We start from the raw sequence: 23,536 nt of genomic DNA, 5'->3' as shown, positions 1-23,536 counted from the left end.
GCCCCAAACGTAACAGCCCACATTTTGAGCATTACTCGAAATTCAACAAACTTGTTGTATTGCCTACCTCGCTCAACGTAAGTGTTATTACCTGTTGACGACGATTTATCAAGCGGAAATGATAGCCCGCAGAGAGTATAAAATGGTTTGTTGTTTTGAATAAATGGAACGTCCTCTCTTAGGTTTGGAGAGAGTTCTCAAAAAACGTTTGCTTTTATGAAATTTATAAAAGCATCAAATGAATTCCGTTGTGAGGCTTAAGGAGGTTTTATAAGGCATGCCACGCGAATGAAATCTCGCAAAAAATAATTCCCCACTGTGTTTTAAATAATATATTCTAAAGATTACCAATCCATCTATTCCTCAGGATGTGACATTAAAACTCCTTTACGAAACTTTTTTATATTTACTACGTGTTTGCAGACAAAAATCTTATTTATTGTAGCCACATAAAATCATTCAATAATATTATCCATTTAAAACATAATTATAAATATAAAAGAGAAAAAACCGCTCTTCAGTTGTTTGATGGACTCATTTTAATTAACAAAAGCTTAAATACCATTTGTGCTAATTGGATGACAGCCAATCTCATACACAAAGTGCTTTTTGTCATCTCAATATTCATGTGAAAACACCATTCATTTTGAGCAAAAGGATATTCGAAATTAACATTCAATCAATGATTATTCCACGTAGGGTGTTTTCTCTTTAAGAAGAAAAAAAGCTGCGAGATATTTTTTAAACGTGTTTCGTTGTATTTTTTCTATTTTTTAATTGTTTTAATTAGATAGCATAGTTAAATATGATCTACAAACTGAAAAGTTTATGTTAATCGACAATTCAGGGTTAAAGAGGGAGGGGTTAATTCTTATGACTTTTGAGTATTTTATACTCTACACTTCGTTCACTGGAGAATAAAAAGTATTTTAGACTGTCCTGTCACCTACAAGCTCTATTTGACGATTCGGTTTGACGTTATAACAAAGTTTGGGAGGTGAAGAGTTTTTATATTTTAGGTGAAGAGAGTGCAGAGCTAGACACATTTTGGAGCTTTAAGAACAATGTTAGGAAGTTTGAGCACAGATAACTTTTTGGAGCAAAATCTAGATAGCTAATTATCATTTCCAGACAGATTTTTATTGTGGTTACCTTTCGTTAGCTAATTAATTATTCTTGCATTTCCTCATTTTTTAGCATTCTTCCCCGTACGAACTAGGTTTGTTTTCACCCAGCGAAATTTTAAAAATGGCGGTCTAAGATTGTTGATACTCAAATGTTATATTTGTTTTATTATGACGTTTATTAAGAGAGGGATCTAAACATCAGATTGACTTTTAGTGTACACTTTTTAATTTTTAAATTATCCCTAATTTTATCCTTAATTCGTTCTGTACGATTCTTTGTATAAGAACAATTATGTAAGAACAAGTAAGGCTTTAGAATAACTGAAACATAAGAGCGAAATAAGAACAATGGCAAATCTGAAATTTTGTGGGTTTTCTATTCCTTCTTTTTGTTGCAACGAACATAAAAACTCTTTCTAGGCAGATCGCACTCAGATTTTGTCGAAAATTTTTATAATAACGTTTGTGAATAAATAAATAAATTAATGCTCCCATTAAAGAACAAAATAAAATAATTTCAGCCCTAACATGTAAAAGAATAAAAACATCTAAAAAGTGTATCCTCGTGTACTATTCAGCTGTATATTGTTAAATTTCGGTTTAGTCAACGTTCTTAGGACATTTCTCGTTCCTATAGGACATTTTGCTTTCGGACGAAAGACCTTGGAAACAAGGATGAGGTTTACTTATTGACAATGTGGAATGTTAACACAACTATTCGTGCAAGAAATGGCGAGAGATGCACACTTTTTTATAAAAACAGTTTCATAAGAACACGAGCCTTTGTCAAGTTGCCAAAAAATAAAAAATAAAGAAGATCATCTTCTGTCTTGAATTATTGTTTTTAAAGCTAAAAACAACTTTAGTCTAACTTTGCCATAAAATAAGAACAATCTGGGATGCAATGCTGGGTTAAGTTAATGATTACTTGCCATCTCTTTTCTCTAGCTTGGTTAAAGGAAACACCTATTTTTCATATGCATTATAAATTTCAAAAGAAAGATGATAAAAGAACATAAATAAAAACAAAATAAGGCTCTATTCTTGAATTTGTGTTATTACTATTACCAGAACCGCCCCTGACCACCCCTCCCCCCATCCCCTCCCTGCTGAAGACTTTTTTCTATTGGTTGAATTTCATTCAGCAACAAAACACAGAAAAATCTTTCGTTAAACACATTTCAACACATCATAGGTCCTCATGTTCGTAGTTCACAAGTTTACACGCCTTTACCTTGTCTCCAACATTGAAAAAAAAAATTGAATAGCTCAGTAAATTAAGAAAATAGAAAAATGCAACCACAGAAGACGATAATATGAGGCTAGCTATGGCATTTAAACGATCACATGGCATCATTTTTACTCCTTGTAAGGTCTTCGTTGACTTAAGTTAAATCGCTAAAAAGAATTTAACTTTTGCGAGAGCTGCGGAGACTATTTTATTTTGCATGGCAATTTTTTGCTGAAAATTATTTTCTAAAATTGCTAGGGTGGACACATAGCGATAACATTCTATTGCTGTGTGTCCACCCTACGATTTAAACAAATTCTTGATTTTGATTGGCGCACTACCAACCTCGTCCCCAGGACCTCTTTTCGCTTTTCGGGGATGGCGTGTACGCGCCATCCCCGATATCAAAAAAGCGAAAAGAGGTCCTGGGGACGAGGTTGGCGCACTACAGATGCGTGAAAGCAAACACTTAAATGTTAAGCCTGTAGAAAGAAAAAAACTTAACCTAACCTGGGGACGAGGTTGGTTGTTCATAAGAGAGTGTGTAATTGGGAACTAAAAAAATATTTGACTCTCCAGTATGCACACCCAAAAATTAAACACTACTCATCGCTCGAGAACAAGTAAGGTGTTAATTTCTGCATCAATCATTTGTACCCCTTCCTCATCCCACTCTCCTCCACAGTGGGCAAAGTTGGGATATAGCAGGTAGTCATTTAATATTAGATATTTATTGTGTATATCTTGTTTTCTTTTTCCTAAGCCAACCTGGTCCCCAGGGCTCTTTTGACGGGACGGAGCCGTCCCAGGAGAATATAATAGCCATAGAAGAGTCCTGGGGACGAGGTTGTTTCCGAGCCTGCTATGAGAATATACCAACTATTAATGCAAAAACAGGCTTTTTATAATAATGTGATTATGTTTACACTAAATCAATGATGCCGAGTCCGATCATAAAGTAATCCTTTTTTGTATAATTTGTTTATAAAATATATACTATAAGAAATCGCAATAGGTCAACGGAAATAATTTTGGTGACGAAAGTGTCGAAACATGTATTACCGAAACGTGTATCAATTAAACCGCATCATCGAAACAGGCATCGACGAAAAATATAACGACAGATTGAGTATCGACGAAACGTGTATGAAAAGATTGTCTGTCGATGAAAAGTGTGTCGCCGGAACGTGTATCGACGAAACATAATAGTGGAAACACGGGATTGACGTAGAGTGATCGTTGCACAAGTTCAACGCAAATGTATCGAACAATGCAAACGTTTTTCTTTCAGAGAAGTTTGCATCTTGTGTGTTTTAATCTATAAAAAAACACAAAAAATTCTCTAATCACATTATCTACTAATAATATAATTATTGATAATTGTAAAGAAAAATTATTTCCGTTTATTCGGTCGCTATGGCAATCTCATGTTGAGGGTATTTCCGACCAAACGGGATGTGTTTTTCGCGATGAAGAAGCGAGATGTGACGTCATTTCAATGTTCCTCGTAGCTTGCAATGTTGACTGTGACGTAGATTCAGGAAGTTTTTCTAATTGAGTCGATGCGCAGTTTGGTGTGTTTTTGGAGAAACAAATACAAAGAAATTCAGATGGGATACGTTTTTCGGTTCTTTTAATAGATATGCAAGATTCTACTTTATCACACTTTTCTGGATTGCGCGACAAAACGACGTCTTTTTTCAGATATTTTCTTTTGTGTTCTTGATTGATCGCCACACCATTTGAAGAAGAAGGCATTTCATTGTTGAAACCTTCAATTTCCCTCTGCTGATCCTTCAGACGATTAACAGTAAACATTGTCTTAAGTTTCTGCCGTGATTTTTTTTCTTTATACTTTACTGTTGGTGTGACCACAGAAGATACCGATCTGATGCTCACTGACGATGATTTGCTGGAATCATCCATCTTAGAGCTGCTTTCCTTAGCATGATGTGAATGTAACAGTTTGGAAGCCCATGATATATTTCTGCAAATTGTAGCACTTAGCATCCTGTTGCAGCATGTTTCTAAAGCTTGTTAAAACTGATACTTATAAATTATGACGTCAAATGTTTTATAACCCTAACCTCTCCATACGGAGAGGGTGGTAGAGAAACTGAAAAGTCCAAGTGTTCGCTTGCTTCCTTGGTAGCACCAATTGAAATTACACTTTTCGTTAAATCCTTTGAACACGCACTCGTATATGAAAGAAATTCTCTTCCTGTCATGAAATAATTATCTTTCCAAGATTTCAGTTGCAATCGCCATAGACCTAGATGGGTAATACACGGTATCGTTGGATAGCCTAATTCATCATCTTTCTAAAACATGGGAAGCACTTTTTATAACAACCTAGTCATCAGAAATTATAGATTTTTGACCGTAGATCTACATCTTCCGCCGTCTAAGTGTTAACACAAATCTTGTTTATTTAGAACAAAATATGTGTCTCAAAATCTAACTCTCTTCATGTTGGACTTGGGTTACCAATTGCTTCACTTTTGTAATGATTTGAGCATCATGAAAAACAATATTTGTAAGAAAACTGTATTGATCGTAAATAAAACGGTTTTACTGAGAAAAGATAAATATTAACAGAATTTCGGAAGAACATGCGACAATTTATTTTATTTATGTTACATCTACCTGCATATTCTCGAACTCGTTGTAGTTTTTCGCCTATAAAGCGCAAGAGAGTTGGTAACTAGGGTTCCTGTATGTGGAAGAATGTCACTGTTGGCAAATAAAGAAACACAATTTACGTTATCCAATTAAAATTTGCTGTAATTAGACAGCTGAAAAAATATTCTCAAGGAATAATCTGATCTAGTTGATTTTGCAGGAACACAAAGTGATGTGACCAACCAATCTTATTTGTATAACGTTGTGATAAGTCCCTTGCTTGGTTTCCACTAACAAAAATATTGCTAAGCAACTGTTGCACAAAACTCACTGATGCAAGTTTATTAGAAACACATGTTGTAAAACAAAGCAACACAAAAGATGTTTAACAAAGGTTGCAGAGACAATGTTATTGATCACTGCAACTACAACAATTAAGAAGACTTTGCCAGGTTTTTATTAAACGTAGCCAGATAGCATGTTTAATTCCCTAGAGAAATCAGTCCGTTTTCCGTTGCACTTCAGACGCACAATCTCAAACTAAAGATGATAGCGTTTTCAGAGCTTTGATTGGTTGTTGAAAAAGAGGTCTTATACAAACATTTAAATTCCAAAGCTGTGAAAAAACTAACGCCTGAATGAAACTCCAATGCACGTGGATAGATACTGAACTCTATGAGATGCAACCAATATATATGCGACCGATATGTTTTGTACAGTTATGACGCATTATTACGTGCAGTACTTAGGCAACATTTGTCTCGTCATGAAACAAAACCTGATTTCACAATTTGCATCACTGCACTCTGTTTCAATACATACCACAAATTGCTGTGTTTGTTATCACGTTGCCAGAATCATCTCAACACAACAACCAATTAGTTCTTCCTGTCGCTTTATTGGACGTCTATCTTGGGCTGGTTAATTGTCTAGCTGTTAAAAACAAACATCGATTAGATAGCATACATTCCAACGGGAAAAACAACCAATTACATTACAGCACGTGTCGAAGCTATCTTCTAAATAGCGCACGCTTTTTGACAATGCCTAGATTGCCTAAACCCAAAGTCATTATTCGCGCCTTTAAGATTAAATGCCAAACATTATCTTCAAGCCCTGTATTAACTTAATCAAAATCGATGTCAATGGTGAACAAGTTTGTTAGCATCTGGCTGCAGGTGGCGTCGTTAGCAACATTATCATCCTTTATAAATATGTCTATTTTGCATCAGTGATAAACTAATCTCATTTGCTTTATTTTCCAAGTATTGGGACACACGCAAAGATGGTAAGACAATTTGAAGATAACAAAACTGGACTCTCCGCACGAGATATATTAGGCTGGGAATGATGAAGTCTCAACTTGTCGGAGATGACACGAAGGCGGGAAAAAGCATTAGTTTGGCACACGCGTCATATCTAATACGATAATTTATGCGACAAAAAATGACGAAACTTCAGCGGCCAAAAATTTTATGTTTCAGCAACAGAAGTAGTATTGTCGTGACTAAAATATGCAAGAAAATATTATCTTGGTAACTGCAATGAAAGTCTTCAAAATTTGGAAAATGTGTTGTGTTTTTTACTGGCTCAACAGCTTAATATAGCTAGTTAACTAGGTAGGTCCTAATGGTAAATTTCAAATCAGGTTTGTGGAAAAAATTCTTTATTTTTGTGGCGTTCTGGGGCACATGTCTTATTGGAAAAAATATAAAAGAGTAACAAGTAGGAGAGAATAATATATGGATATATGTAGCGACAGCTTTAGATTATATAAGCCTGCCTTAAAAATTTAGGATGGAACTGAAGAACTTTTCTGTTATCAGGAAAATGAAAAAATTGTCATTATGGACCATAGTTAATTAGAATGTAGTTTGGTATCATTGACGAAGTCTTGCTCCATTGAAATCAATAAGTTTTTAATTTATAATGACAGATGATCTAAAAATTTAAAAAAAAAATTGTTTACGAAAAGGTCCTGATTATTTACAAAAGTTACCAGATTTTTGTACATATAAACCCATTCTGTTATACAAAACAGTAGGACGATAAGGATTATCTTGAGAGAATTCATTTTTGCATTTCCAAAACACTTAAAATTTTTACGAGAACTAACTTTTGGTAAAGTTGGAAAGTCCTAATATTTCTCTAATAATAAATATTTATGTACATTATTTTCATCAATTTAGACCGTTTTTACAGGCTTTTATGTAGGAAGCTTCCAGATAGATAGCAAAGCAAATTTTAAACAATTTTAAAACATCCTTTTTAAAATTGTTTTGTCTATTATCTTTTTTGCGTTTGACCCTACACAATGGATAAAGCGGGTGTCGCAAAGTATGTGAAAATAAGACCAGCCCATCTGTTGTTTAAAATACCTGTTTTAAATTGATATATTACTAACAAGAAACATGTGATACATGCACAGAAAGGGATATAACTTAGGTAATTCACTGCTTTAAAAAACGTGCAAACCTCGAATTATACGCTTATTTCCCCTAAGTTGCCTAAAATAATGATCTACATAATCTTGCCCGTGTATTATCATCCGTGTCCCTAGTATCTCTGCTTAAGATGAAAACGTTTCAGGGTCGAGATTGATGCATTGCGTAACATCCGCGGAAGCTGTGCAAAAAAAACACCATACTAAAAATCTAGTACATATTTTTTAAGTATATTTTAAATTTGTTGTTAGAATCAGAGTGTGATGCAAAAATTTAACGGCTGTGGGTGTGTCGTGTTAATGTATTACCAATTACTCAGGCCAAAGCATTACGCTTGCAAGTATTTAACTAAATTTATTCTTAACTGAAGGAATTTGTTTTCTTTATTCAATAAATTGATTTTTTGGCGAATTGCCAGTTAGACAACTCTCAACGAGAAACAAAAAAATGTTTGATTCTCTAAGATCTTAGATCTTATACTCAATTAAGTTTCAGCCTAATTAAAAAAAAAAATGGATATCATGAATTTAGAAGGCATCATTTCGGACGATTTATAATACTCACTGAAAACAAGTATTAAAATTATATTTCGAAATGGATTTTAATTACTCTGGCTGCTTTAAATTCGCCACCAATTTTAACAGGGCTTGTTTCTCTGATATAAAAAAGATATAAAGTCCTGGTATCCAGTCCACCTCATAGCAAACCCGAATTACAATCATCCAAACAGCACAAAGAAGGCGTGCTCACATATTGCCCTTAATTATATTTGTTTAAGCGTTAAATAAAACGACATTGACCACGTAAGCAAGGAACAATGGAAATAACCAATCAACAATAAAAAAAATCGTTTAGGACTCATAGCGTATTTTTTCCGCCTTAACTATTCCGCTTTCCTGGTGGTAAGGTATTAGTTCTACTAAAAAACTCTAGCGACAAATTTCCATTTCATTAGCGTATTAAATCAAGTGGAGCTAATATCGCATTAATCAAGTCGCGTTTAAAAACAAAACAAAAAACGAGACAGGTCTTGAACAACTTTCTCTTTAGAATGATCAACTGTGATGTCTACCATCGAATAAAGAAAGACAGCATCGCTGGCGTTTTGTGACGGGCGATGACGTAGGGCGGGCGCAACAAGGAACAACAACTTACCGGTCAAGTTGTACCTCGTGCACAGTTCATTTGTAATTTTCATTTTAGATATAGTGCTATCGACAGTTTTGATATTAACACTAAGAATGCTCTTCGTCGCAGTTCTTTTTATTTATAGTGCTGTATATATTTAGATGGAATCATCTTCACGCAAACTGTGCCAATATGATGTTTGACCAGTACCAAAAAAAACAAAACACTAAAATTTCGATAGATTATACCATAGGAAGCTTATTCCAATTGGTCTATTTAAAGAAAACCACACAATGGAGTGACGAACGACAGATGAAATAAAGAGCGCTCGCGAATAAGCAAGATATTAAAAACAAATTTCATTTAGTGGAGATAAATTCTAACACTATACCATCTGTCACTTAATAAAAATTAGCTTGTAGCGAAAAAAAAGATCCAGAATTTGTTGATTTATTTATTTTATGAGTCACAAGACGTTCTCCAATTTATTTGCGCAGAATAAGTATTAGAAACATTTTTAAAAACGATTTAGTTCAACACCAGTACACACATAGTACCGTGGTCACACTTTCTAGTCTTCTGTGTATTCGAAAGGCTCAGGTGGCTCGGGTTCATCTTCTTCGTCTGCTGCAGCTGGTGTAGTCGAGGCTAAAAAATGAAATAAATCTGAGATTATCGAGTGTGCGAACTGGCGTAAACTGTGAAAAAAAAACCCCCGATAAACCGATATTAACGAATCTCTGGATCCAGTTGGTCGTTCACACTGTGAATTTCTCTCATGATTAAAAGTACAAAACATACCTGGTAAGGGTTCAATCAAATCTTCCGGTTGTTCGGATTGAGTGTCTTTCATAATGATAATACCACCTGCGTTTACCTGAAAAAACACAGATGAAAATAATTGTCATTGACGTACGCAAGTCAAGGCGGTGACAGAATGATGTATTTATACAACATGCATGCGCTAGTATGCTACGCAGGGAAACTGTACGTTGCGACTGGTTTTAGTTAATCAAGCAGGTTCGAACTTATTTTATTCACTTACAGATTTCAGCGGTTGGTATCGACAAGTAGGCGATAAAGATAATTTTTTTAACTGGGCTGGCATAACTCTTGCTGGATTGTCGATCATTTGAAAATCGGGTTCAACTTCTTTCTTCTTCTCCTCTTCTTTTGGCTTTTCACTTTCATCTTCGTCCTTCTCCTTTGTTTTATCGGATTCTTTTTCCTTTTCTGATTTCGTAGTCTCCATCGCTTCATCTTTTTTGTCAGCCTTGTCGTCCTACGATTAAAAGTTGAACTATATCATAATATATCAGGTGCGTGGAGACTGCATTCTGAAAAGATGCTTTGTTTTGTACACACTACTTTACGCGATCAAAAAATAATGCCGATCATCACGAGAATAGGGGATTCCAGGTGCAACAATTGTACCTGGATTTCCTCCTTTGTACCTCTGTTAATGAGAACTAAACGGATCCATCACTAGGATTAAGAAATTTCACACTGCTACACGACTGTCTACATTATTACAATCACAATAGAATCAGATGCTTTTTTGAAAACATTTAACAATACTTACCACTTCCATGGCTTCTTCTTGGTTGGCTTTCTTTTGTCGAGCTTTTGCTTTCGCTGTGATAGAAAGAATTGCAGTTGACACCTTCTCTTTCTCTTCTTTCTTAGGTGGCTGCAGTAATTCTGGGTATGCATACACCGATGGTTTGGCGTTAGAACAAAACTCGATTTTTGGCATCTGCGATAAAGAAAATGCTAGTAATGTGTACAGTTGAAATATGTAACAAGATTTATATAAAGAGAAACGATAAAAAACTTCTAAATCTTGGCATTCGCTCAACTCTTTCCTAATTACTACCCTGAGTTAATGCATTGAAAATGTCATCTCGGAAAAAGCATTAGGCAAAGAGAGAATCACAAAAATAATTCATAAATGGGATATGTGGGATTATTTTTTTATCTACGCCCTAATAAAACACTAACATATTTAAAAATTGGATATTTCACGATTCTTATAATTCGGGTCACCAATAAGTTAATTTTATCCCTACGAAAACCTCCTCTCCTTCATCAAAGCAAACACAACCGCTTTGCCAGGCGTTAGATTAGGGTTATAATGCACCTTCCTCAACGTACCTTTAGATTGGAGTTTAAACCAATGATAGCTGTTGGTGTGAACGAAAGAGATAAGAAATGAGATAGAGGAAACCAGTACCAAAATTGCGAGAAGACAAACAAGCCAACGATGGTTGGCATATGATTCTGACCAGCACGCGACTGAAGTGAAACAGTTGCATTGCGACCACCTGATACACAAGAAGAAATTTGTATTAGACGTTGAATTATTGGTGGCTGGTAAATACTAAACCGATGTCCGACAAAATACGACATATACGTCACAAAATGTACGTCACCTAATGCCACGTACGGCACTCACCTGCGTCAATGATTCCTTGTGCGAGGATAGCACCAAACTTTGCAATACTATCCTCATGTTTATCTGCTATGACTTTTGTATATGCTTCTCTCATCTGTTTTACCTGAAAAGTTTCGTAAATTATATAAATTTAACCCAGCCGACGCAGAATATTTACTGAAGGTTGTCGAGTATATATTTTACAAATACTATCTGCTTAAAGGTAAATTTAAAAAAAAATGTTTCATCCATGACATCTAAATGTTAAGAAGAGTACGAACACACCTTCGGACACGTAACTTCTGTCTGTTGGATGGTTATTAACGCAGAAGCAATCAATGCATACTAAAAAATAAAGTGACCAACATTGAATATACGACTAGCTGTCATGCCGTTAAAAGAATTCGCAAAACCCGTCGTACATATTTCACTAATCACAATATGTGATCTTTAAAGTAGCAAAACGGCTTTAACCAATAATGAAGGAACATAATTAAAAACTATGTTTTCTTCCACTGTAACCTAAAGTTTAGTGGGTATTGCCTAGGAAATTGACACTAAATATAACATAGTATTCTCACCTGTCTGACATAATTGACAGGATCATTCATTAGTGGCTCCACCAAGTTGATAGCTTCCTAGAAAAATAATACAGCTGTAGTGCTGAACATGACACAGCAGGGAATAATGTAATAAGCTACAATCTAGCAAAAACATCGGTTAGTAGGCGTTACCTTTAATCCTGTCCCTGCGCAAGCAATACCAAGTGCCATAGCTGCCCCACATCTGACGTGCGGGTTGTAGCTTTCAGAGAGAAGTGATACAACACTAGGAACTTGTTCTGGCGTTCTACGACAACAGACGAACTAACGATTACTTTTAGCATGTCAACAGTATCGACACAAAAATGCAAGAGAAAGTTTACCTGAATAACAAAAAGCCCAAAGACTGAACAGCTGCTCTTCTTACGTCATCATTGACATCACTCACCTAAAAAAGAGTAACGTATGTTGTATCTCTGATGCTTGCTGTAGGTGTGTGAACCAAACATGGTAGCTGGTAGAAGCAACAAATGAATTCCAGTGTGTTTTCCACGGGCTAACTACTAGTTTTAGTTACTATACATTACTGCCATTCCGATGCCACCTCAAAAAATATATCTCTGGAAGACATAGAAGAAATGCAGAACTATTATTTCTGACACCTCCTTGGCGGATAAACATTGCTGTTCCGGTCAAAAGTAAACTTTAAAAAAGGGTAATATAAGTAAGGATCAGCACAACGACCGATTAAAATTCATTTTTATTATTTTTGTTAGTTTTTGTTTTCTTTTACAGCGGAAATCTCACTTTATTTGTCAACCTTCACTTCAATCTGCACTCTCTACAATAGAAACTTAGTAGAACAAAAATCACAGACGGTGGAGGTCTACTACTCACAGCAACATGAAGCAACTTTCGGATAGCTTTATTATTTCCAGTACCAGCATACGCCATGGCGATAGTATACATTGCGCTTCTTCTCAGAATTGCATCCTGTGAAAACAACAATATTTGTTAAATATAAAGGGGAAAAACTGACTGTTTCAGAAAATTTAAAATGGTATAGTTACTTCAGTGTTGCAAACACCGTTATCAGTATGGGTCCTGGCTATATACATATTCACATTGCCTACTTAATTTCCTTCGGAAGGCATGAGTTGATCCATAGCATTGGTAGTTGCTATGGGTGCTGGTGCTAAAACCCATCCTCACGATGGCTGCCTTCCTTATAATAAAGTCACACAGCACAACTTAAACACAAAATACTCCACACAAACCTTGTCTTGGAGTAAACTTTCTATTAGTGCGTCGGCTTCTTCCATTCGTCCATACATAACCTACAGCAAGTATTATAAGACAAACTTTAAAGGTTCAGAGTTACAATGAATAATGGCGTCAAGATTTATTATCTGTTCAATTAAAATTTTTTTACTAATTTTCAAATTCCAGAAGAAGGGCAACGGATACAAGATAATAGTTAAAAATTCTATAAGCTTACCAAGGCAATTCCAATTGCTAGCCCTCGCAATATTTTTTCATGTTGCGTCTCTTGAGCATACTTAAAAATGAAAATAAAACCAATAGTTAACGCACACTCCAACATGCAGGAAATACTGATTTAAGAGTAACAGTTAGGACTTTCCATTCTTTTGTGGCTATTCTACAATACTTTATTTTCCCCAGCCATTTTAACCATTTTAACCTGTAGTTAACTTGAATAGGCTGTTATTTTTATCAAGGCAAAATGGGTCAAAATTCGATTAAAAGAGAATTAACAAAAAAATTTACTAGCTTTTTAATCGTAGAAACGTAAACAGCATGAAATGAAAATAAAATAAAAAAAAACACGAAACAAATAATGCAAAGTTTGGATATTGTTTCATTTTCTGAAAATATCCATTCTTATAAATTATACAAGTGGAAAATTTAAGAAATATTCCTTCCTTATCCATAGACCTTTTTACAAGAGACAAAGAAATATAGTAGCCTGATGTGACATCAATTAATATTTTTTAACGTACCATAACCATGTCTTCGATTGCTTGACTTGATTTTGATGCTAACATAACAAGTCCCATGCCAATACCTGCTGCTTCTCCTAAATTTGAGTAGCAAAATTTCGTATTAATTTCAAATTTTCTTTCAAGACATTGATGCAGATACGCACAGTCTTACAAACTTTCAAAAATTTAAGGGAAGAAGTCTCGGGGAAGCCTTAAATAATAATTATCGGTCAAGATTATCAAAAAACGATCATCAACGCACCTGTGACAGCATCATCTTGGTACAAATTAAATTTCAGCTGCTCATAAATATCTAAACACAAAAAAATATGTTAATGCTAATTACAGAAGTAGAATATTAGTAGAGTTGCATGAGAGCATACGAACCATTCTGTTGAGTACCCATCGCTGCTAGTCCTAAACCAAGACATCCACCATGGCGCACCATCTAAACATGAAATCCCATCAGTTGACACGAAAATAACAACAAGACACATATTTTATATGTCATATATAATATATATTTCAAACTTGGTGTAAGAATAACTAAACTATATAGATGTTTGCGAGGTTATTAAATTCAAACATTGATTAACGTAAAACATTCTCCTTCATCTATTGCCTCCATTGTTTTATTTTTTATGTATTCAAAACAATCTGTTGGAACTAGCAGGCGTATCTTGTAAGCATCTTATAAAAACAGTGTGAGTAACTTACATCAGTTGTCGCATTTTTAAGTTGCTGTAGTAAATATTCTTTTATGCTTTCACCATGATTGCAATGAATTAATCCTGAAACGAAGGAAAGAAAGTAATAAATAGATGAGTAGAATATGAAACATAAAATTCCTGATCATTTCAGACAGGATAGTCACTCCTGAAACGAAGAAAAAAAGCATTAAATTAAAATTACTGAGAAATCTTGTCATTTTTTTTAGGAAAATTTTGTTGCAACTAAATTAAATTAAGGACAGTTAATGAGGATTTTTTTTAAAATAATTGTTAATTTCAGTTGTGACGTAACAATCAATAAGGCTCCTGTGACAGGGGTAAATAAATAAAGGACTCAAATTCAACAAGGAAGTATTATAGGACTTTACAGTCAATCTGTAATTCATAAACTTCTTAACACAAAAATAAATGAGAGAGAAGAAAAACGAGAATTTGTTAAGGAATGTCTCATTAAAAACATTTAATGAGATGCATATTAAAGTGTTTATCACCCTGCCAAGTAGGAAAAGAAAATCATCATGAAAAATCAATTTGCAACACATCACAGTTTTTGTCCTGTTTTGCTGAAAATCTTGTTTGACAGTCTTTACAGGATGTAAAATAGATATTTTTTACCAGCAGATAGTAATAACCATACCTAGAGCATATAAACCGCCGCCTTCTTGATACGCACTGCCAGCACCGCCATCTTTTGGCAGATATGAACCCATTAGTTTTAACGATTCTTTTTCATGACCCTACCATGAAAAATGTGAAAATTGTACAACTTGCCATTTGATTAAAAATACTTTTATTTTCACAAATTGCAGTGGACAATAGTGCTATGAATAAGAAGTATTCTGAGCCTAACATTTTTATTCAATTTTTTCAAGAATTGAAAAATGCTGTCTCGATCCAATATTGACACATAGAGTAACAGTGTAATGGTGAATACGACACGACACTTTTATCTTTACCTACTAAAAATACTTTTAATTCTTTTTTTTATTCCTCTAAGAGTCCCCAATTTTTGGTGTGAAAGGGCTTTTCGTTAGTATGAAAATGTTTTTTTAAATAAGTAACAAGATAATAAAAATATACCTTATGTATAACACCTAAACTTGCGGTAGCAGTGAACTTTGCCCAATTAGTGGCCCGTGCTAACCATTCTAGATTATTTCTAAGAAACGTATCACTGGTTGTTCCACAATGCATGAAAGCATTCGATATGACTGTTGCAGAGTGACATATTGAATTTCGAACAATATCCTACAAATAAAATGCAGACAACAACTTTAGCAATTGTTATCACTAACGTCTTTGCAAATACAACCTGTTGAAGACAGACCTACAAATCCAGTCTTAAGGTAGCAAAATGAAAACACTACCAAGTTGGGTTCAGCTGTACATACCTTTGTATTTTTTAATATTAATAAATCTGCATGGTTGTTGCGGATTAAAAATTCTAAGTGCAACTTTATCATGGTATCTCCGCTTAAGATTTCTGTCAGTTTGATGATGCGGTCTTGTAATGTTTTCTCATTTTCATTCTAAACAAAGACACCACAAACAATAAATTAAAGGCAGAGGTGTACACGTACACTGCAATATTAACAAAAATATTTAATTTTTCAAAAATTGTTTTGTGTATTATAGTTGAAAATATTTTAAAATTATACTTATGATGTTAATAAAATATTTTTCAGGATGAAGAAAGAAAAATGTTTCCCATTCATTTGATTTTTGAATTAAATTATATTTTTTTCAATTTAATTGAAAATCACAAAATAAGCACTCAGATCTTCGATTTTTTTAAAAATAATCTTATTATATACAATAACAGGTTACACAAGCAAGATTCTTTTATGTTATAATATATTTGTAATAAAGTGTTACTCCGTCCTGAGAAAAAAATTTTTTTTTAAAGTAAGTGTTGAGCAATCCACATAAAATTATTGTGGAGTTACTTACAAGATGTTTTTCCTGTTTAACTGGTTTTTCAGCAGGTTCTTCTTTGGATTCTGTTTTATTTGTTTCATCAGTTTCCATTGGTTTTGCACTGAAGTGAAATGATAAATGAAACACAAATGACCATCTTTTTTTTCAATCGCGATATCGCAATGGTTTGGTTTCGGCTCGGCTCATCGTCAATTCAACATTTTTTAAGGTAGTTTAAAACAATTACTTTTATACAAACTATATTCACAAAGTGTGGAGAAATGTGCAAATTGATCTTTCATTTTAACCATCAGGAAAAAGAACTTACTCATCTTTTTGTGTATCAGTACCCTCCTTTGGGGTAGTTCCTTGTCGAACAGGCTCAGCCAGTGCGGCAGGAGCTAATGATTTAAGAACACTTCTTATGCTAGTTAAAAATTGTTGTGAAGCATTTTCATATAAATCAAAACCAATTTGATATGCCATCAAAGTTTGTTCTTCACTACTTTTGACTAATTTTTCCATTATATCTGCAACAGAGTCTGGATCGTCAAGAAATATTAAACACTAAAATAAAATAAAAATGTCTCCTTTTATAAATATGAAACATTTTTGATTGCCAGAAAGTTGAAAAAACTGCCTTCAGTGTATATGATGTGAAACATGTCAAACTATCACAATAGTGTTCCAATAGTATGCACTTCTTGACAACAGATCTGAGATGATCACTAAAATACATCTGAGAGGAAGCATAAATCAGGCATAAAAATATCATCACTTGAACAATACATAAAAAAAAACTATTTTTGCCTGTGCAAGTCGAAGTACTTTGTCAAGTATTTTGTAAAGTGTCAGATCTTATTTAGTATAAATGACTTGTACTGCTTTTATTAATTAATTATTATTAACTATTACGCACTTCCTTGAGTGCTTGTAACACTCAAGTTGTCACCTTTTAGGTAAATGCTTACCTGACTAACACTAATATGATCTGGAGTTGTTAGATTTAAGTATAGTTTAACCAGAACTCTAAGAACCTGAAGGAAAAATGAATGTCATTTTTTATCAAAAAACAAAAACAAAACAGAAAAACAAAGAGATAATGTAGTATTTATTACCTCGTTACGAAATGATCTGCTCTCAATGAGAGTCATGCATATACTAAGACTATATCCCAACATGCCTTGCACGTCTTCCTAGACAAAAAATTAACACAGCTTTTTAATTATATCTTTGAATAAATCTATAATACGAATAAAAACCAAGTATATACAGATTTTAAAACAGCTTGTTCAAAAATATCCAATCGTCTTGTTTCCAATGCAATTCCAATTGCCTAAAAACAAGACAAACAATGTAATATAGTTTTTTTTTAAAATAGATTTTAAAAATTGCAGGTATTTCAAGCAATATGATACAATACAATACCTGTTTAAACTTTTTATCTGCAAAACACCGTTGAAACATTTTATTTACAATTTCAATAAGACGTTGGTCAATTTTGACTTCTTCATCAGGATGTGTTGCTGCCCTTACGCGAAGTTGTGTGTAGTGGTCAATGCATTTCGCTGAAGTATAAAAAGATGAAAACAGCTGTACTTTTTGAAAATTCTATGATTTTTTAAAATTAAACAACTTCAAATATTAGGTAAAATTAGTACTGGTGAAAATCAGTATGTTTAAGGTTTATCTTAAAGTGACCTGAATTATTCTAAAAATGTCCACAAACAATTGAACAACCTATGCAAACTAAATAAAACACTTCAAATGATGACAATGTTTACCACCATATAAAGCTGAATTCTCAGCAAAAACTTAAAATTCCTATGACTTTTTGCATAAAATCATTTGTTATTGAATACAAATTGGGCGAGCCTTTGTGTGAGAAAGAGCAATTGCTCTCCCCTTATTGATAGGCCTGTTATAAGCTATTATCTTCATCTTGTAACGGATAAAAGTACAAATTCATGTTGGTTTATTTATATATTCATTTTAATATTTTAGACACATTAAAATGCAGGTTTAAGTATCAGCTTCATGCCAACTCCGCATTTTCTAATTGTAAATGGTTGTATCCAACCCATGCTAGCATGGAAAACGGACGTTAAGCCGAGAATGATGATGATGATGATGATGATTGCAGTTTACAATCAAAAACACACACAAATTAAGTTTAATATGAAATATTGTCAAAGAGCTTAGAATTAAATAAGTCTTGACAATATCAACAATATCAGTACAAATGAATAAAAATGCATGTGTAAGTGTCTAGAAGAAAAGTTTAATACCTATTGTGGTTTCAATATATTCTGTATGTCCGTTGACATCGAATAAATCTCCAGCTCCCAAAGCATACAAAACTGAGTCTTCAAAAGCTCCAAGGTGATAGTACACCTAAACATAAAATTTAATACAATTAGAAAAGTAAACGAGTTATAATAGTTAACATAATTATCGATTACATGACTGTAAGATGTGAAAGCACATCAGTACCTTGGATGCAACAAGACATGATAAATCTCTGTGTCTAAATCCATCATTTTCACAAAGTTCCTCGCTGAAAATATAATAAAAACATGCATAAATCAAGCTCCCCCGCCCACAAGCCTCCATAAAATTCGAATCACTTAATTTTCCTCTTGTCATACTACAGTACTGTGAAAAGGTTTGTTAACATCGTGTTTCGTGTTTATTTCATGTTACGCACGAACCACGATAGCCCACAATGCATATTTTTTTAACAATCGTGGACCTCACGATCATTTTTCGTGGACTACACGAACAAAAATTAAACATTACACCGTGGCGTCCATGATAGATAACTTCTATTGTAAAACAACAAAGACCATATTAGTTTATCAATTAAATCAAAAAACGACGGCAAAAAAATTAATTAACACTTGTTGTTTAAATTTATTGTCATAAAGCTAGCTATATAATAGATTTTAATCGTTCGTGAATCAAAATGCGATGTAAAGAAACATTTCTATCGCCGCTTTTAGTTTATAAACTTTTAAAATGCGGTCTTAAAAAAGATTTCTATCGCCGCTTTTCGTTTTTAAACTTTTAAAATGCGATCAAAAAAACAATTCTATCGCCGCTTTTCGTTTTTAAACTTTTAAAATACAATCTAAAAAAGCATATCTATCGCCGCAGACAAATTTAACTTTTCTAGACTAATGACATTTCGTAAAAATACAATCGCGTCCATGACGAAAAAGTATACACGAAGCAAAAATACGAATATGCTTTTTTAACTTGATAAAACCTGAAACAAACAAATTAACTTTAATGGAAGACTTTTTTGAAAAGAAAAATCGTGGAGCTCGCGAAAATAATCGCTGGACACACGATCCTTCGTGGAGATAATATTAGCGTGGTGGCCACGATAGAATGTTTGAATGTTTGTTATACATAAAGACCACGATTTTAACGTGGTTCGTGTGCACCACGCTCGTTACACGAACACGATGTTAATAAACCTTTTCACAGTATTGTACTTTTTGTGTCAATTAATATGAGCAAAAAGATAAGTTTCAAAATTTTTGAATAGTTAGCTTTTGTTATCATAGATTTAATACAAAAGCCGCATATTGGTGATTTCCTGCTTAAATTTTCGAGATATTTTTAAACACATAGCCCAAATGTACCTGGCTTTCTTACTATTCACGCATTGAATTTGGACTACAAATTAATTACTAAAACAAGTGCAATATTAATTTTTTCATTGAAACATGCAAAAAAAAAAAAAAAATTAAAACAACAGCATTTTCAACCACAGCATTTCCCTTTGTAAATTGCCAAAAGTGCTCTACGTATAGCTTTAACGTTTACCCTGGCCCATTTGAATAGACATTCTCAGCTAAAAAAGTATCACACAATGGGAGTGTAATCAGTGTTGTGATGGAATCTAAATAGAGCTTTTTTACACTGGAAAATATATTGCCTGCTTTTGAGCAGAACTCGGCCTATAGGGTTACCAGAGCTGTAGCTTTATACATTAAGCGTTAGTTACAGTTTAAATTATGCTCAATCAATTTTTGCTATCAAAATAACATGCACAAAACACATTAAATACTAAAGGAGATAATTGCAAAGGATGTATAATGTTGCAATATCTTTTTATATCACGTGGGAATTGTTATAGGTTGTAACAAATACAAATTCCACTTTTGTTGTTTTACATAGATAATGAAAAACAGTTGTAAAAATATCATTGTTGCTTCAATTTCAATGTCACACAAAATAATTTGGATACATACATTTTAGTAATAACATCTGATATCTCAGCCCAGAATTCTCCAACAATGTTGTCCAACTTTTTCAGTGCATAGAACTAAAAATAAGAGAATATGTCATATAAGGCCTTTAAAGAAGCAGTATGTCTATATAATTCAACTTGACAGAAAATATAGTAAATGCGTTAACCACATTGAAGAGTCGCGAAGTCTTAGGTGTTTAAATTAATGAGCATTTTTCTTAGCCAATTTTTATATCTTGTTTTATACAAAAAGGATAGAGCTAACAGATAATATCACTATAACAAATGTAAAATCTCTGTAACTATAATAGTGAAACAATCACACAATTATCAGTGTACCAGAAAAAAAGAGGAGTTAAAGAGGAGATTTAGGTCACATTTTAAACTTTTTAGAGGTTTTTCAAAAATGGGGACTTTAAAGGAGGTTTGGCCACCCTGGAATAATTTATGTACTAAACTTTGCGCAATGACAAACTTTTTTGCGAGAATGCTCCTATTCTACACTGTAGATACCAACATTCCAGTAAAAAAATTGATATATAATGTCAAAAAATTTGACGTCATCAAATCGCAAAAAGGCCCTGGAGGAGCTGTCTGGTCATTTCAGAGTTTCAGTAAAACATGCACATCCTACCCAATTAGACCTGATTCAATTGTTGTTACATTGTTCACTTCATTTCCAATTTTAATTGTCACTAGTGACCTGACTAAACCCTTAAAACTGATATCAAGTTTGGGGTAGTCTATGGTTAATGACAAATTAGCCCTTAATTAATGCCCACATTTCCTTGCTCCATGTTAACAGCATGTTAGTTTTTTACTTTGTGTACTTTGCTAAAATAAATAGGGCAGGTACTTATGGAAAGTCCATGTTATTACATATACCCTTAAGAATTTCTCCTAACGAATATTATATTTATTACACGCAATAAACACTGTGTTGTTATGCGCACAGGTCAGAAAAATGTTTTATCTATTATATTTATTGGTATTTTCATGTTAATTTTATAATTGTCTCTCTTCTCTCTGTCGAATAATGTCTAATTGTCTCTCTTCTTTACAAATAAAATATATATAATGAAGTTAGTTTTCCTCCCCATTTTTTTATTTTATCAGCAAGCAGATTCCTCTTCCCCCTAACAAGTAATTCCCTGGGAAGAATGTTAGTGACACAACTTTCGATTTAGGGACTAACAGAAAAAGCTTTGATTAAAGAAGAACTACAAGTATCTAAATTAAACCAAAGCTTAACTAGCAAAAACTCTTCTAGAGAACTACACACAGGTTTGAAATGTAAAAAATAAAGATTCTACAAAAAATTCAGCCCCTGTTTTTGAAGAGGTGACTGCGTGAACAGCGTGTTTTCCCTCAAATCATAATGGCTACCCTGAAAAGTATCATGTGACATTTGCAGAGCGGAAGAATTTGGTGTTAAAACGTAGAAGAAACATATATAATTGACGACAGCCTCTTACTAGCCCCTAAGATCCCTTAGATCACTATCAAAGATAAATGTGTTATGTTCTTTTCCTAATGTACTTGAAAAAACGAGTTGGTTAGCCAGATTTTTCCTGTATATTTTTAACAGCAAAAGAAAATTTGTATTCAGGCACCAAAAACAAAGAAATATATTCTTCCTCTAGTGGTAGTTTCCTGCTTGGCGTGGCGTGGTTGATATTTCCGTATTTATATTAACTACTATGCAAATAACAACTCTAAGAAGTGCTCCAAATATTTATATACTAACCTTTAATTCTGGTTCTGTTTCTTCAAGAAGGGCAATAACTCCCGCTAAAAAAAGAAGTATATATATTATTATGAAACTTAAAACTATGTAAAACGCAGCAAGATATTTTAATTTTATATAGATTTATAGTGAAAGCTAACCTGCAGATGTAAGAGTCATTTTTCTAAAGTTAACGAAATGGAAATGTTGATTATGCAGTTCGGAAAATATGCCCTGTCATTTTGGGAAAACTCTAATAACAAGTGCCGGGTCGGAGGTTCATAAAAAACAATATTTTGGACGAGTTTTCGCGAGTTGTTCCGAATATCTAAACAAACTATGCCCGTACGGCTTGAATACCCACGCGGAATGGAATAAAACACTTTCGTTCGTTTTTGTTTTTTTTTCTTATGAGATAAGATAAATTTACAACAAACACTTTTACACATTTTGCAATACCAATTCTTGTTGGTTGGACTTCTTAAAAACGCTGTTTGGTATGTTTTCACACATTCCGTGAAACCATTTTTTGCACTTGTCACACTGCGCCATCCTTTCATTTCCAAAAATACCACAACACACGGTTAGCATATGGTTGTTGATAATTTTGTCCATTTCACGCAACGTCAACAATTCTTTTTCACTCAGTAACTGGCCCGGGACAACGTCAGTTTTTCCTGTTTTCTGGGGTGAGGTCAAATTAATGACAGGTGGAGATTGAGGCGGAGTTACAGTATTACAATCTATCACATTGTCGATGAACTCCTCTACAATGCGCGCTATTATAGCTACTGTAGAAGAATTTTAATAATGTATAAACACAAAAATAAAAAATATATTTCTTTACATCGCATCAGATTTAAAGAACGAATCATCTTCTTCGTCACTTGAAAATAGTCATTCTCCATCATATTCTACAACACGAGTATATCAAAAATGACTATTTTTCACGATAAACAGAGATAAAAATAAAATAAAAAAAACAGTGAATTCACCTATTTTTAAAATCGGTTGAATCAATCTTTGCTTGGTCTTTTTCCATGATAATAGATCATAGATTAAAAATTATAACGCAAACCAAGAGAAACCGAATCTCGTGTGCGCAGTTTTCGCGCGTCTCATGAATCATCGAGACAAGAATGACCTCCATATGTCAGCTACTCGAATTTCTTAAGTTAGTCGCCGAGCAAAATAGGCCCTCCAACCTGGCACTTGTTATTAGAGTTTTCCGTCATTTTGTGCCGTCGCTGCTTTGTACAGCCTTTTGAATTTGCTCTGCCGCGGTCAACGAATTAAAATACAGACCGCCAACCAACGCCACCGTTTAAAGTCGCCTACAAATATATAAGCAATAAACAGACCCCCGTCTT

At 33.7% G+C, this 23,536-nt stretch overlaps 1 protein-coding gene across 1 annotated transcript; it reads right to left on the bottom strand.

Moving 5' to 3' along the window:
• Window positions 1-8,993: 8,993 nt before the first annotated feature.
• On the bottom strand, window positions 8,994-23,438 carry LOC130635702 (26S proteasome non-ATPase regulatory subunit 1-like). Its single transcript, XM_057445131.1, has 32 exons — window positions 23,406-23,438; window positions 22,328-22,411; window positions 22,188-22,231; window positions 20,442-20,515; window positions 18,673-18,736; window positions 18,468-18,573; window positions 17,608-17,747; window positions 17,453-17,515; window positions 17,298-17,375; window positions 17,151-17,216; window positions 16,508-16,746; window positions 16,213-16,300; window positions 15,654-15,791; window positions 15,343-15,510; window positions 14,900-14,999; window positions 14,249-14,322; window positions 13,919-13,979; window positions 13,794-13,844; window positions 13,550-13,626; window positions 13,027-13,086; window positions 12,806-12,865; window positions 12,426-12,521; window positions 11,912-11,976; window positions 11,721-11,835; window positions 11,568-11,624; window positions 11,272-11,331; window positions 11,008-11,110; window positions 10,707-10,876; window positions 10,135-10,308; window positions 9,598-9,834; window positions 9,354-9,429; window positions 8,994-9,200 (listed from the first exon to the last, which is right to left on the bottom strand). The coding sequence occupies exons 2-32, from the start codon at window positions 22,344-22,346 to the stop codon at window positions 9,124-9,126; spliced, it is 3,000 nt and encodes a 999-aa protein (XP_057301114.1). The 5' UTR covers window positions 22,347-22,411; window positions 23,406-23,438; the 3' UTR covers window positions 8,994-9,123.
• Between the last annotated feature and the right edge of the window lie 98 nt (window positions 23,439-23,536).

This window comes from Hydractinia symbiolongicarpus, chromosome 3, assembly GCF_029227915.1.
Source record: "Hydractinia symbiolongicarpus strain clone_291-10 chromosome 3, HSymV2.1, whole genome shotgun sequence".
Taxonomy (NCBI): Eukaryota; Metazoa; Cnidaria; class Hydrozoa; order Anthoathecata; family Hydractiniidae; genus Hydractinia; species Hydractinia symbiolongicarpus.
The sequence above is the reverse complement of the archived record's forward strand: the minus strand, read 5'-3'. Positions and strand labels throughout refer to the sequence as shown.